The 16386-nt window shown below is 40.0% G+C and overlaps 2 protein-coding genes across 2 annotated transcripts in view; both read right to left on the reverse strand.

Moving 5' to 3' along the window:
- LOC119425101 (talin-1) overlaps positions 1-16386 on the reverse strand; it is a 107233-nt gene that overhangs the window by 33295 nt on the left and 57552 nt on the right. The gene's annotated exons all lie outside the window — the stretch shown is intronic.
- Positions 1-16386, reverse strand: part of tln1 (talin 1) — a 57728-nt gene that overhangs the window by 10523 nt on the left and 30819 nt on the right. The window contains exons 11-28 of the mRNA XM_037691957.1: positions 13347-13502; positions 12570-12671; positions 12368-12444; positions 11296-11476; positions 10866-10979; positions 10550-10658; positions 10173-10381; positions 9985-10083; positions 7301-7468; positions 6207-6501; positions 4993-5159; positions 4781-4909; positions 4001-4114; positions 1692-1805; positions 1428-1562; positions 1203-1331; positions 983-1085; positions 600-808 (exon numbers count right to left, since the gene is read on the reverse strand). Of these exons, the coding sequence (XP_037547885.1) occupies positions 600-808; positions 983-1085; positions 1203-1331; positions 1428-1562; positions 1692-1805; positions 4001-4114; positions 4781-4909; positions 4993-5159; positions 6207-6501; positions 7301-7468; positions 9985-10083; positions 10173-10381; positions 10550-10658; positions 10866-10979; positions 11296-11476; positions 12368-12444; positions 12570-12671; positions 13347-13502 (2610 nt within the window). The remainder of the gene's footprint in view (positions 1-599; positions 809-982; positions 1086-1202; positions 1332-1427; positions 1563-1691; positions 1806-4000; positions 4115-4780; positions 4910-4992; positions 5160-6206; positions 6502-7300; positions 7469-9984; positions 10084-10172; positions 10382-10549; positions 10659-10865; positions 10980-11295; positions 11477-12367; positions 12445-12569; positions 12672-13346; positions 13503-16386) is intronic.

The raw sequence follows: 16386 nt of genomic DNA on the forward strand, positions 1-16386 counted from the left end.
ATCTTGTCATCTTATCAGAAATTAGAAATGGTAATTCAGTCCTTTGTTAACTAAAACTCTCTCTATTCCTGTTTAAAGCAAGACTTTGTTTGGTGTTCACATTTGGATTAAAACTCATCTGCAAGACTTCCCATCCCCTCAGTTCTCATCTCTCTACACTGGCTTCCTGGAAAGTTAAGAATTTAGTTCAAGTCAACCCTTTTCCTAAAAGCAATAAAAAAATCAGTCTCCTGATTATATCTGAGAACTTTTAAACTTTCCTGAGGCCTTTCGCTGAAGACTGTAGTTGCTCCTCGCTCTCACCTGAAAACACAAGAATAACTTCCTTCTAGAGCCCTGAGCTGTGGCCATGTCAGGCTGACACGGCTTCTTTTAAATGACAGTGAAAACTGTCTATTTCAAGTATTTTATGTTGAATTCAGCTGCTTCAGGATCCAATCTAGTATTATTTTGTTGTTTGAATGTTATCTTTACCTAGTTCTCTGTATCTTATGCACAATTAGCCTTTGCAAAGTGCTATATGAATAAAATAACTTCATTACTTGTTAAGGTGGCTGAACGTTTCTCAGTTTGGAAGATATTTTGTTTTTCAGTCTGACCTGGGCCAGCCTCTGCTGACTCTCTGCATCTCCTGGTTTTGCGATGGCCCTCTTGGTTTCTTCGATCAGGTTGGCCGACTTGTCCATGACGTCACCGGCACAGTCCAGCACGGCGCTGCGTGCCGCTACGTCATTCGTGGTGGCGGCGACTCCTCTGGCAGCTGAGGCCAGGGACTTCAGAGTCTGGGCAATATCTCTGGCGGACATACCTGGATGGAAAAGGAGAAGGGATCAGCAGAAAGGCAAAATGTCACAAAATAATTTACTTTTCCTGTGGATCAGTTTAGTAAAGGTCAGATTATGATTTGAGCCAAATATTGGAATTTGTAGAGAAATACAATAAAAACAAAGTTGGCTTTTTTTTGTGCTCATATTGAACCCACCTATGTAATTCTCATCTCCCTGAGTGGCCTCACTCAGCAGCTGGGCGATCCCTGAGGTCACGGCCTTGGTGCTGGTACCGAGCTCCTGGGAACATTTCTCAAGCTAAACAAAAACAGCAAGGAGACATGGGAACAAACAAATGGTTAGACAAAATCATAATTTTCTGCTCGCTGCATCTTCTAACCAGTTAAGAACTGGTAAATGTGTGTCTGTGTTCACCGTCTCTCCTGGCAGAGGTTTGAGTTTTCCTTCTTGAGCAGAAGCCTTGGCCTCTTGGATGTCCTTCTCCAGATCTCGGACCATGTTTAGAGCGTTGTCTATCTCCAGCTGACCACAAGCATCTTGAGCCTACACACACAGAGAGACACAAATGTTCCGCATGTTGCAAATGTTGGATGTAGAGAGTCATTTTGTGTGTTCGTGATACGTAAACAAGGTATTGACCTTCTGTGCAGCAGTGCGGAGCTCTGCCAGGGCACTGGCCAGATTTTTAGCACACTGGCTGAGCTGCATGGCTGACGCCTGGTCAGTGATGGTGGGCACCGTGGCCTTGCAGGCAGTAACCATCTTAGCACCCGGCTGAAAGACAGAAAAAGAACAACTGGATTTACAAACAACACTTAATTTATTAGAAAGTGAATTCCCATTATCAGAGTTTTATTTCTTTAAACTTGATGCACAGAATATTCTAGTGGAGGTGTGTCTCACCTGCATGAAGTTCTGACTGGCGCCGATGAGAGCGAGCTGAGCGCTGGGGCTGTCCGGCTGAGACTGGCTGCCTCGGACTCCCTGAACCAGCTGAGGGATCTGGTCTGCCACCACCTGACCACACAGAGATCACCTCCCATTAAAATATGAATATCTGTTTAACTCCGTTGAATAGTTTACATTATGTGTCTGTGTGGTAGAACATAAAACATGCCAATTCATTCATTCAACCTTTATTCAGACAGGTTAATCCCATTGAGCCTCGGGGACTCATTTACAAGAGAGACCTGATTTTAACAGAGTGATGGCAACAGTAGACAATCATAAAGTAAGGAATATACATTTAAAAATATAAATAAATGGAAGAAATTATATTTAAAAAAATGAAACAAAAACAGCTACATTATAAAGTGATGTAAAAAACTAAAAACAGGAACATGTCTGCGTTGGTTTTTCCCATGAACTTAACAGATATTTGAAGCCACTTAGAGAGGTCAAGGTCGAGAGCTTCAGATCTTTTTACAAGATATTCCAGGAAACAGGAGCGGAGTAGGAGAAGGCCCTTTTGCCAAGTTCAGTCCTCACTGAGGGAACACTGCAGGTAATAATGTCCTGAGAGCGCACGCTGTAGCTGCACTCACACAGAGACATGTAGGAGGAGATGTATGAAGGCAGCAGACCAAGAAGTGATTTAAAGATGAAAATGTACCAGTGGGAGAGTCTGTGTGAAGTTAATGATGTCCAGTTAACCAGTGAATACAGGGTGCAGTGGTGGGTACGATAATCACAGCCAGTTATGAATCTTAGTGCACCATGATAGACAGCATCCAACATCTGCAGGGTTCTGGTAGGAGCGTTCATGTAAATGATGTCACCGTAATCAATGGAGGGAAGGAAAGTCACAGTTACAAGGTGTTTCCTACCATTCAGAGTTAAACAGGATCTGTTTCTGAAAAAAAAACCCAGTTTAACTTTCAGTTTCCTTTCCAAGTTTTCCACGTGGATCTTAAAAGAGAGATGCGAATCAAGATACCCAAATATTTATAGGAGTCAACAAACTCAATAGGGACACCATTCAAAGATAAAATCAAGGGAAGAACTGCTGGGACCAAGTATAGAAATGTAAGGATGCGTCAACGATGCTCTGACCTACATTACCTATGTAAATTGTGAAGAGGGACCCAAGACTGAGCCTTGTGGTACACCATTGTTAACAGTTAGATAACTGGAAGAAGTACCAGTAAGTTGAACACATTGCCTCCTGTCAGAGAGATAATTAGTGAACCAACCAATGGTATGAACTGAGAAACCTAATGCTTCTGCTCTGTGGACGTGGACGTTCAGGAAACACTTCAAATGTGTGGAAGTTCATCTCACAGTCTGGGAGAAAAAATGTGAACATTTCAGTAAAAGAAAACATTATATGAAAAGAAAAACAGTTTCCTCAAATAATATTTGAGCTTAACATAATCAGATTTGTCTCTTTAAAACACCACTTGAAATATCCCACACATGGTTTACTCAACCAAAGCATCACCATTTTAAAAACGTTCGGACGTTTGTTTTGTCAGTATTGTTCACCGGTGTTGGAGCAGTTATTTGATCTTTATGCAGCATTTCATTGGACTCAGGTGGGTTTTGATCAGTCAGATTACAGTCAGCTTAAAGGCATACTTCCTGTTCAACCATTAGTAAAATGGATTTGTAAAATGCTATATTCTACCTTTTCTGTTTCCTTTGACGTAAAGCTTCTGCTCAGTGAAGCCCCAAAGATTACACCCGTGTTTGGAGAAGTCGTCTCACAGTCTAAAACCATGAAACAACCACACTCCATAAGATTTGAAACACATTTGGCATGAGCTTCAAACTTACTGTATTCCTGTTAAAAATTGTCTATTGTTATTTAAAATCACAGCAATTTCTCTCACGTTGAACGAATCTGAGTGATCGACTTGTGGAGCAAACTTTATAACTCAGAACCGCTGAAGTTACAAGTTCTGACGAGTTATTTGTTGGTTTCTAGGAAACATTTTCTGCGTCTCTCTAATCTTAGTCTGGATTTGTTGAGGCAGACAGCTCGCAGGTTTGTCATCCCGAGTGATGTTGTAACCACACCCTTTATTTCTTAAGACTAAACAGGCACGGAAAGACTAATCACTTCTCAACAATGTGAGCACTAAGCCTTCACAGTTTGATCCATTGGAACATAGTATATGTTTTCTTTGACTTAATCATAAAAAATAGTGTTAAAAGTCACTTTAATGTGTAAATAGTTTGAGTTGCACGAGCAACAGGTATTGATGGTTTACCTTGCAGCTCTGGACGAGCTGCTGCTGGGCAGCCTGGTTCTTGTTGGACGAAGCAGCATTCTGGGCAGCAGCTATAGTCTGAGTGGCAGCTGCTGCAGCTTGTTTGGCTGCGTTCTGGAGAGAAAACAGAAAAGTGAGTGAGTTTAAAACACAGCATGTATGAGGCTAAAATTAAATCCTTGGTTAAAATCAGCCAACATTACATCAGAAGCTAAAGCAACCTGAATAACAAAACTAACAAGTGCACTCAGAGAATGTTTAATCCATCAGGGGTGACAATCAATTGACAATTTTAAAGAAAATAATCTGCATTAATGCAGTTATTGTCACCTTTTCCAACTAAATAATAATAAAAAGAAAGCTCCAACATTTTTGTCCAATCAATAATCAGAGAAACTCCCAAATAAAAGGGAGGAGTTAAACAATGCATGCTTAAATAACTATTAACACCAATACAGCTGTTCAACACAGGTTTGTTTTTAACTCAAAGTATGATCACACCAATTTATGTTTGAACATTAAGTTAAACAATATTTTACTTCAAGTAAAAAGGTATTTATTCATTTTAAAAACAAGCTGACGTGTGACCAACCCTATGAAAGAAGACGACTTCTTCCAACAATCAAGTCAAAGTCATCCTAAACAGCATTTTGTGTTTTGAGCACATTTTTGTGCTCAGCATTTGTTAAACTGAATCCTCTAATTCTGTGCAGGAAAACAAATTAAAACCAGAGCTTGCTCCTGCTGTTTAAATTTTCCATTTTCTCCGTTTAGTTTTACCTCCAGCTTGTTGATGAGCCGTTTCTTGATGGCGTTCTGGGCGGCAGCGTTGGTGGCCATGCGGAGGCCTTCAGCGGCCTCGCGCAGCCTCTGCTGTTGCTCCTCGCTGTCCGGGTTTGCAGCTGCTCCCTGGAGAAACATGCGTCGGACTCCATAAATAAAAATAAACTGAAATAAAGCATCGGGTTAATCAGGTAAAGAAGACGGCAGACCTTAGCAGCCTCCACCATCTTGGCAGTGGCATCGGCCAGCAGCTTGGCAGCAGAAAGAAGTTTCCGGGAGTTCTCCAGGTCAGATTCGCCCTCTGCGTCCATCTTGATGGCGTTGACCAGATCAGATGTGGCCTGGGCGAGGATGCGAGCCTGACGGACCATCTCACCTGATTAGAGGAAACGGGGAAAAATAAACAAAACTAATGGAGAAAAAAACAGATTTCCTCTCATGGGACCATAATGCTCAGTTTTGCCACTGTGCAATTCTAAAACAAAAACTACGAGTGTGAATGAATAAATACAGTACATAAATAATATGAATAAATATGTATGAATTACTGGTACATGGTGTTTTGTTTAATTGTTGCCATATTATTACTTGCTTGTCTGTTCTTCCATTATCCACTAAATGACCCTGTTTTCCTCCTAGTTTACCATTCTTAATGAATTTTAAAAGAATAAAAAACTACAATTTCCCTGTATCCTGATGCATGCTCAATTTCCCTGCTTTTTGGGAAATTTGAGAATTTCCCTCCCTGCTTCTTCTCAGGCTGCTCTTATTGCATGTGTTGTTTTACATTATTAGTGTTTAGCATATACTGTATCTTAGATATTTTAGCGTACTGTTTAGCGTTTGTTTGGCGTATATCTTAGTGCACATCTTAGATCCTTGTATACGGTTTCTTTTTATACTTTATATTTTGCTATTTTTGGTCTGGGGCCCTGAGTACATAATTTTGTTCCACCTCATGTACCAAATGTGATGAGAATGACAATAAAATTGACTTGAACTTTTGGTTAAAAAATATTTTTAGTACAAATTATTCTTTTCAAATTGTGTCTTTGACAAATGACTGCATGTATAACCTAAATTTACACTGTTGTTTCAAAACCCCTCAGAAAAGGTCCACTACTTTGGTCTTTTGATGCTCGTCTAAAACTTTTTTCATTCATTCAACCTTTATTTATACAAGTTAGTCTCATTGAGCCACGAGGACTCATTTACAAGAGACCTGTTCCAGATAGAACATACAAAGTACAGACAACAATAAAGTAAATAATAACAACTACAGTAAAAATGCAGTTAAAATTGTTGGTCAGTAAACATAACTTCTCTTTTCTTTCTTCTGCCTATACACAGCATTTGTCCTCACATTAAAGGAGGATAAGTGTGAGTGAGTTCTGCGGCCGTCATATTGGTCACATTCACTCACCAGCGTCTCCCATCGAGCTAAAGATGTTCTCCGTCACGTCCAGAATGCGGTCAGTAGCTTCTCCGTGGCGTCCGATGGGATGTCCTCCGCTGGCGTACTGTTTGATGTGCTGAAGCAGCTCGTTGAGCGCCTGAGTGACGCCCGAGGCGGCCTGGCCCACCTGCTTCAGCAGGCCCTCGTCGTTGGTGGCACTCTGCGATGACTCCACACACCCCTCCACTGACTTGGCCACCAGCTTGCCTGCTTCTATCAACTGCTCCTGACAAACTGGGGAGCTGATGGTTGGAGCCACCACCTTCAAGAAGCACAATATGTTTTATTGGATAGAAGAATAAAAAGAACTTGTGCTAAACTCACAAGGAAGAAAAAAAAGCTCTTTAGTGAAATGTTCATTGTATGACCTGGTAGTACGAGTAAGTACAGTACTGGCTGCACATAACTTGGTCCACTTTATTCCAGCAGACTGGGAACATCCAACACAAGCTGCAGCTGCGCAGATGCTCCGACTCATATTAGAGTTTATCCTTGGCCAAAGTTGTTCAAGTTCTGATGCTCATCTATCTTTCTACTTTAATTTGTCAACTCAAAAACATTTCACATAGGTGCCAGCACTTTTCACACCCTGGATTTGTTTTCTCTGTAGAACAAGAGGACGCTGGTCCTGTTCACTTTAGGCACACATGCCAAACTTTTAGCAAGTTAAGGCCATTTTGGTGTGTACTTGCATGAAACCTGGCCACACAATCAGTGACAGCAGGGTTGTTGGTTAGAACAAAGTGTTGCATGAGCCAGCCCCAAGTTCACACTTACTCAGCCCTGTGACTACCTCACCTGCTGGCTCAGAGGCATATCAGTGATGCTTCTTTAAACCCCTCGTTCCACCATTGCAATTTAAACACAACACTAATATGGGAAAAAAAACGTGTCTTTGGTCTAGTTTGAAGGTATTGTGTGAAAAAGACTATTATCCACTGAGTAATATTTACTTTACCTGCCAGTAATCCCGATGTTACGTCTGACTGGTGTACGTTCAACAGGAACATCCAAAAATCAACATTTACAAATAAATAGTTTGTGACCAGTGGAGGACTCACCCTGGTGCAGGCTACCAGCTGAGACGTGGACAGAGCGCACTGTGTAGCTGCAGCAATGACCCGGTTCTGCTGGGTGGAGTCTTCGGTCTTCTGGGCCACGTTCTTGGCTTTGAGCACCAGAGCTGCTGCAGCGTTAGCCACAGCTTTTGCCAGTTGCATCAACATATCCTGCAGCAAACACAAACGGCATGATTTATGTCAGCACACCCTTTACTTTTGGGTAGGAAAGTGGACAATAACAAAGAAAAATAAAAGCTGCAATTAAGAATTTTTTCATTTTTACAGAATATGATTAAATAAGGAGGCAGCACGGTGGAGCACTTGGTAGAGCTGCTCTCTCTCAGCAAGCAGGTCGTCCCGGTTCAAATCCTGGTCCGGGTGTCTTTCTGGGTGGAGTTTGCATGTTCTCTTCGTGCATGTGTGAGTTTTCTCCGGGTACTCCAGTTTCCTCCCACAGATCAAAAACATGCATGTTAGGCTGATTGGTAACTCTAAATTGTCCCTAGATGTGAGTGAGAGCGTGAATGGTTGTTTGTCTCATTTGTCTCTATGTGTCCCTGTGATGGACTGGAGACCTGTCCAGGGTGTCCCCCGCCTCTTGCACAGTGACAGCTGGATATGGGCACCAGTGACCCATGCGACCCAAAAAGGAAGAAGAGGGTAAAGATAATGGATGGATGGAAGAAATAAAGGTGCTCCAATCAATTAGTATCTGATGTTTACTGGCTGTTCTGTTGATTTAAATACTTTAATCAAGGATCACTAATGAGGAAAATCAAGATAAACATATATTTTTTTAAGAAAACAGAAGTGCAACATCTCAACACTTTGTTTTTATTTACATGTGGACTTGTCAAAATTGCTTTGGCAATTAGTATTGGTCCCTGAAGTCATGACTGGAGAATCCTTATTGTCAAGTTATTTAATTAATGAAAATTTATTTTTGACTTAAAAGTAAAAATCTAATACAATGTCAGGGAATTGGGTAATATTGTCCCACAGTACAACTTAATTACCGGTAAATGAAGTTTGATTTTTCATCTTTTTTTAATTGCTCTTGTTTTATATAATCTCTTAACAAACGAAACCTGAAATGTTGCTGCTGTTCTACAAATATATTATACACTTTTTAAAAAAAGATCTTTCATATGCGCAGAGCCTCAGTAGTCGTTCCTGCTCATTTTTAGCTTTTAGTTTAGCAGATTTTTTTTAAACAAATGAACTTCTTTTCTTGTTTTTTGAAGGCAGTTCACTTCTCATCCGAGCAGCTTTCCAAGTCAGAAACCGAGTTGAGAAATTGACAAAACCTGAACTTAGAAAGCTTCGCAGATAGAAGCAAAACATAAAAAAATTTAAAAAAAAGTTAAAAAGTCCAATTTTCTTGAACATTTTAAAAGATAAAACTCTTGAAATCACCATGTCTGCAACAGCATTTTATTAAAAATATCACTTGGCAAAATAAAACAAAATGTGCAACTTTTGGATACATTTGATTGTTCATCTTTAGTTTATGCTGCATGAAATGAGTTTGTTTGAATTAAAAATATGCAATTACGTGTAGAAAACCCTGAACTGAATAAAATGCATTGTACACTGGTGTAGTCAGGTGTTGTTTCAGATCCTCCACAGTCAAAGATTTCAGCACTGAGTAAACATCAGAGATGATCTACTCCATCATTACAACAGCTGTCTGCACACAACGTAAGGAGCAAACAGACAAAGCCTTGATGGTGAGCGCTGCGTTCACCCATGAGCTGCGTTTACAAAGACAACAGATGCTGTCCAACAACTGGCACGGTTCACAACGCAGCATCACCTCACAAAACCTTTTAGATGTTTGGAGACAGAAAAACATCTGAACACTCATCTGCCGAGACGCTAAAACAAACAGAACCTGAAGTTTTTCAAGCACCGTTCGGTCAGGTTATTACAAAAAAAAAAATACAATCCAACAGTAATCAGACTGCATCAAATTAAGTCTTTGTTTAAAAATGTGTCGCCTCTAAATTGGACATGCCCCATGTGCCTGAATATGAACTGAATCATCTTAAAAAAGAGAAACATGCACCTTAAATTCATTCAAACCTAGCTGATGATTTTACTTTGGTCTCAATTAGATTATAGACAAACTTGATCTCTGTGCAGATTTACTTTAGGAAAAAAATCACCTTAAGAATGAGCAGAGCTCAATTTCAGGCACTGATCACTGACTCACCTCACAGACTTCCAATTAATAGATTTTTTTTTTTTAAAACACTGATTAATTGATTGGCCTAACGTGATTTATAACCAAGTGCTTGTCTTGAGGACACATTAGTTACCATCATTTGAACATAGGAGGAGGTTCTCCACCTGAAAGATCCTTTACCTCGAAGCTGTCAAACATATACATTAAACAAAAGGAACACAGGACAGTGTATTAAGGTCATAAATACTCAGGTTTTTAGTTTATTTGTCTTTAAACTCCACTGAAAGACACATTAGTGTTTGTTATTTTGCTCTTTATTTATAGGAGTAATAAGTTTAATTTAAAAAAAACTTTGTCCGACTCACTTAAAAGATGCCCGTGTAGCTAAAAATGGAACACCTAATAATCAAACTTTTCTGCCTTGTGGACAAAGTGCTTTTTAAGTCGTGTAAAGCAAAAGTTAAAGAAGGCAACATTTATTAAATTAAGGACGCACCTGGAACTGCGGGTCGGTGTCCGTCTCTCCGATGTGAGAAAGCAGCTCACCACTCGCCTGACCCACGTTTCCTGCAGCCTGCAGCAAGTTCTGACGAGGCTGGGAGGATAAAACATTAGTGGAAGAACTGAAAGATTTGAAGAGAGCATGACCGTAATGAGTGTGCATGTGTCAGGCTGGCTGTGTACCTCGGTGTTAGCGGGCTGAGCCGTCTTCAGCATGTCAGAGACGGCACACGCCAGGTTCTTGGCTGCGCTCAGCAGCTGTTGTCCGTTTGCTCCCTCATCCTCCATGAGCGCAGCTAGCAGTTTCACGCCTTTAGACATCTCGGTCAGGTTGGAGGAGATTGTGGTGACGGCACAGCCCACCGCTGTGTAGTCTGTCTCAGCTGGATCACCTTAAGACAGCAACAAAGGACTGCATTCACCTCCGAATAAAAAACAACACTTTTGTCCTCTCTCAGCGTCCAGAGTATCAAGGCAGAGGATCTCCTTCTAGTTGCACCTCAACCTTGCTAAAAGTTTCTGTTTGATTAATCAAATCTGATAAATATAAAATAAATTACCTGCTGTGAGATTGACCATGGAGGCTGTGCCTGCTGTGATGGCATCCACCTGGGAATGAATCTCGTGCTTGGACTCATCCATCTTGTTTTTGCGCCAAGCTTGCGATGCCTTAAAAATATATAATATTAAAAATCCTCAAAGTATTAAGTCCTGAACAGACAACCAGAAAGTTGCTACAATCAAAAGTATATAAAAAAAAGATAAGTGGAATTAAAAATATTAGTATGTATGGTTTAAATGTCTCCGTTTGTTCAGTGAGCTTCCTGAAACGGGCTCTGGTTCTCGTTTAAATTATTCTTCAAAGGTAACTCTTACAGAATCTGTTCCTAGTGGGGGCAGGGTATCAAAGTCATCCAGAGAGGCCTGGGCCGCCTGGACAGCCTGCATACTGGAGTTGATGGTTCCAGTCAGGGCTTGTTGTGCTGACGTCTGTGGACACACAGAGAGAGATCCAGTTTTTAAGACAAATCCTCACCTGGACTAATATTACGTTAAACTCACAAACAACAAACTAAACCAAGATATTTGTTCTCCCAATAAGCTGACAGCAGTCTTCCTCTGTTGGCTTCAAGATCCCTTTTAAAATCATCTTTTTTAAATCTCCCCTAAAACAGTCGCTGACTGGATTTAATCTGTTGATCTGTGTCTCAGGGTGAGAGCTGAGAAACCTTTGAGGATTCTCCAAACTGATGCAGTAAATGACCCGAATGATGAGTTTGCTTTGTGACGTTTGTCTTGGTTTTACCAGTGGAGGCATGTGTCCTCGGTGCATCTGTCCACTGGTGATGTGCTGTTTGGCCTGAGGCATGGAGCCCATCTGGAAGCTCTCCGGCCCTCCGCCTCCTGGCCGTATCACGACTGGCAGGGCAACTGAGTCCATGTTTACCTTGCCCATCTTGTTGAACTGCTGCTGCAGAATAGTGGACCTGGAATCACATGAGACGGAGACAGATGTATACTTGTGTCCACAAAGAAACCGATTAGCAATCAAATGTAGCTCTAACAAACGTATATCATTACTGGGGAGTTAAAAAAAAATGCACTCGTTAACAAAAACAATGTCTAATTTAGATGCGATTTGGTCCACATGCAGACCAGTGATGGATATATTAAATCAGTCAATTTGCAAGGAATGAACACTAGAGGCCATAAGTAAGAACATCACATGTGGACTGTTAGTGTTATCAGGTAGTTGCCAGTGTCTGACGGTTAGCCAGTACAGTGAGTGAAGGTCAGCAGACACAGGGATGCCTCGTAGATGCATTAGACAGTCGTGTTGAGGGTGGTTGTATTGTGCGATTGTCCAATGTCCAACACTGAAACCAGTGAGGGCACCGTGAAGTTCCCAGTTGATCAAGACAGATCCCATCAAGGGGTGATTGTCATATTGTGCACCAAGCCTTACAGACCTCCAGGACACCTTAATGTGGTCAGCCAGGCCCTCTGACGTTTTGCCAGTAGAGCTTGTGTGGTGCCAGCTCAGAGTCCCTCTCCTGGATCTTGAGGGTCAGGTCCAACAGCTGTGGACCGACTTGCCAAAGAAGGAGCTAAATAAGCTCAAACAGCCTGTTGTATCCAGGTCTGAGGTGCTGCCACGCTCTGCTGACAAGGCACCACCAGTTTGCCCATACTGCCGACTCTACTATTCACTGAAGCGTAGTCACATGACCTCAACACACACAGACTCACTTCATGTTCACCACTTCTTTTGCCAACAAAATTAAGACAGCTGAATGAAGGCCCTCTAAGAGTCGTGACCACAAATTATTTGTTTTTAGTTGTAAGATGATTTAGGAATAAATCACATAGAAGTTTACTTTTTGGGTGAAACGGAGTCTTCCAGCATGGTTGACTCTTCATCTCCTTCCAAGCCGAAGTGATCTTTGCTCTTTTTCTGTTAAGGGGGAAACAAAGTGCAGTTTTATAGGATTTATCTTTTAATACAGATAAAAATGTTTATCTTATAAAGACCATATGGTTTATTGTCACGTACAGTGTGTTGTTCCTGTAACCACTGACCTTCTTAAGGATGATGTCGATGTATCCAGCAATAAGCTGAGCTATCTGCTCCCCCTCGGTGGTCTGCACAGAGTAGTAACCGTCCTGGTAGTCTCCAAAGTCCTGAAAGGCAACTTTGGATTAAAACAGGAACTGTGTTTTACAATACTTCAATATGTCATGTCTTCTCAGGGAGGATATAAATTCCAGAAAATGGAAAAACAAATTGAACAAGTGCGTTAAAAGACTGCGTCTGTTCTTAGCACCATTATACATATTCTCTTTTTTCTTTCATATTTGTTCATTATATCATTTTCAGCTAATGTGATCCCTCTACTCCATTGTTGAGTCAGACTGTTACTGTCCTTGTAACAAATATGGCCTTCTGATAAAACTGAGGTTCTCCAACAGGAAGCTCTAAAGTCCAAACAGGTGAGAAATAAAATTACTCTTCAAAAGTGCAAATAAATATCACTGAACCCAAGAAGAAATTAAATTATCACAAAAAACCATAGCAAGGAATTTGGTAAAAGAGAGGGGGTGAAAAGTTTATAAATGCACAGCTACTGTAAAAAGTAGTATGGTTTATTATTTTGTTGCAAATTATTGCATTTTAAGGGCGAAAAGCACTTGCTGAAGTTACAAAATGACAAAATTCTGCAATTATTATAAATATATGAATATATGTTGTATTGTTTTGTCATAATTTATGTAATTTTGTCCTTATGAGCAAGATTTTTCTTTCCTTGATCGTCACTGCATCACGTGAAACAGCAAGACCACTTCTGAAGTGCTCACCAGGGTGAAGCTCTTGGGTGACGCAGCCCAGCGTTTGATGTTGGTCAGGTTCCACTCCTGGATCACCTCCTTGGTCTTTTCGTCCACTCTCATCACACACTCCTTGGTGATGCCCAGCAGACGAGGCACCAGTTTGTTCTTTCCTTTCATTTTCTCCTACAAACAAAACCAGAACCTTTTTACTGAAAATAAACCAGCAGATAAACAAGTTAACATTTTCATGAAAACACAGCTTTATGGATTCTACACAAAACAGTTCATGTTTTTAGATGGATTGTTTTTGCAGTCAAAAATCTTCTATATGTGGAAACAGATTTCACTTTATGGTCGAGGACTTGTAAAGCTCTGAACTTTTTCTCTTTTGAACACTAAAGCCAAAGCTCAGCTCTGTTGCACCTGGGTTTTGTAGAAAGATCGTAAACAATTAATATCTTACCTGTTGTAGATGGACTTTTGAACAACTTAAATTTGGAGAAAAAGGTTGTTTCTAAAGAATGAAAAGTTCACAGCTTATCCAAGTGAGAACAGCTGATTTAAACCAACTTCAGAGAGATTTATGCAATCACTATGAATAGTGTTTAATCCAGAAGAAATATTCTACCTGAAAATGCTCCAGGCTGTACAGCATACGCTAAAGCTAACTGCTGCTGCTATTTGCACAAGCAACCAACCCTAGAACTCGATGTAAATACACGTAATGTGAAACAACCAATGTAGTGGTTTATAATATAACGTTTGCCTGAAGTGCAATTGAGCGTTTAAGATTTGAGTTGTTCTAAAATGACAGTAATCCAAGTTGGTCTGATCCTTGTTTAAACTAAGCATTAGCTCATCCGTTTGTCAAAATTAAAAGGTACTCATTGCAAACTAAGAAATTGGGCATAAATCATTATCCTGAGCTATATCAAATGATGAAGTTTGAGAGAATTTATTCTGGTAGTTTTGGGTTTTTTGTTTAGATAAATTGACATGTAGATCTGAAATGAGTCCACACTCAGTGTAAACAAAGTGATCAGCTGATCCTAAATAAATAAATAAATAACACGGAAGCTTGAGTCCTGTAACTGGCCAACATTAGCCTGGACGTAGTCAAATATAGCAGACAAGTTTAGTTTGACCTTATTTAGTCACTTCAGCTCTTTACGCAGGTAAACAAACCCACTGATAGTCATCATCTGGTCATAACTTTTGCTTAAAAAAATGTAATTTAAGGACACAATAAACATTAATATGTAAAATACAGTGTTTGGTTTGTTGCTTTTTACTTTATGATTATTTTTCTGGTCTTCATAACATTGAAATGAGACACAAACATATTTTTGTTTTCTTGTTCAAAGAGCTATTTTAAGTAAGATGTTGTTTATTCATAACATTTCCATAGGACCCCACTCCAAATGGCCTGAACTATCCCTTTAAACATCAGTGAATATTATGTTTTGGTCCTCAAAAACAATACTTGCTAAAACTTCTGATATTACAGGCCTCAGTTCTGATCTACCGGTAGTTCATTCAAGCCAAGTTGCTCAAACACACAAGTGTTTCTATCAACAGGATTACTGCTCCTCTGTTCTCAAAACAATGCATCCACTACACATTTTACTAAATTAAATATCTGCTCACATAATAAATAAATGTGCAAACATACTTAAAGTCCAGTCAGGACTGTGACAGATTTTGGTATAATATGGCCTCAAACCACAAAAATAGTGAAACCCAATCTGACATAAGCAACCATAAACTCTAGTTTTCAAGTATAATTTTTTTGTAAGAAGTGTCTTTATATTTGTACAGCAGGTACCACAAAATGTCTGTGTTTTGACTGCAGATCCCAATTACTTATTATTATTATTATTATTATTAATAGGTCCAGGTCTCTTGTAAATGAGTCCCCGGGGCTCAGTGGGATTAACCTGTCTAAATAAAGGTTGAATGAATTAATAATAACGATGATAACAACAACAACAACAACAACAATAGCTGCTGCACAGCTGCAGAAAGAAAAGCTCTGCAGAGAGTGGTGAAGGCTGCACAGAAGTCTGTTGGAGTCAGTCTCCCCACCATCACAGACGTCTACATCTCCAGATGCAGGAAGAGGACCACCTGTATCATGAAGGACCTCACTCACCCAGCGCACACTCTTTTTGCCCCACTCCCCTCAGGAAGGGGGTTAAGGAGCTTTAAGGGTAGAACCACTATACTGAGGAACAGCTTCTACCCTGAGGCTGTTAGACTCATGAATCTCTAACCAGGAAAATCACTGTGAACAAATAAATAAATAAAAAATCACTGTAATGTCACTTTGATTAGTGATATGTGCTGCCGATTATCAATGCTGCTGATTATTTCATGCTGCTATATTCATTCTTATCTACTCACACAGACGCATGTTCATGCTGCTGTTGTTCGGCGTACTATTTTGCACTGTTAGTGTTTAGCGTATTTCTTAGTTGATATCTTAGTTCCTTATTTACCCTTTCTTTTTACAATTTATATTTTCGCTATTGTTGGGTGTAACTGGGACACTGTGTACACAATTTCATTTAATTTCATGCACCACATGTGATGCGAATAACAATAAAACCTATTTGAACTTGATTAATATTATTATTAATATTATTATTATTATTATGTCATATAACTAGTCACGTCTGTAACTTCACTGTGCACGTCTAATACCTCACCCAACATCAATGTAACAAAGTGCCTTCAGATATGTCAAATTTAGCAAAGAAGCACAAAAGGTTTGGATTAAAAAAAACATTTTAATAAATCTAAAAAAGTTAAATCTGGTCCTCTGGACATTCACTGTGCCTGCAGTCAACCTACTTCACATATGGGGAGCAATATTATAGGCAGAAACATGGGTGTGCTATGGGGTCTCCAGTTTCTCCTATTGTTGCAAACCTGTACATGGAGGAGGTAGAAAAGAGAGCCTTGACGTCCTTTTCAGGGACACCACCAAGTCATTGGTTCAGGTATGTTGACGACACCTGGGTTAAAATTAAATCTCAGGAAGTCCAACATTTTACTGACCACATCA

The sequence above is a fragment of the Nematolebias whitei genome, chromosome 18 (genome assembly GCF_014905685.2).
Source record: "Nematolebias whitei isolate Nwh7 chromosome 18, NemWhi1, whole genome shotgun sequence".
In the NCBI taxonomy this organism is placed as follows: domain Eukaryota; kingdom Metazoa; phylum Chordata; class Actinopteri; order Cyprinodontiformes; family Rivulidae; genus Nematolebias; species Nematolebias whitei.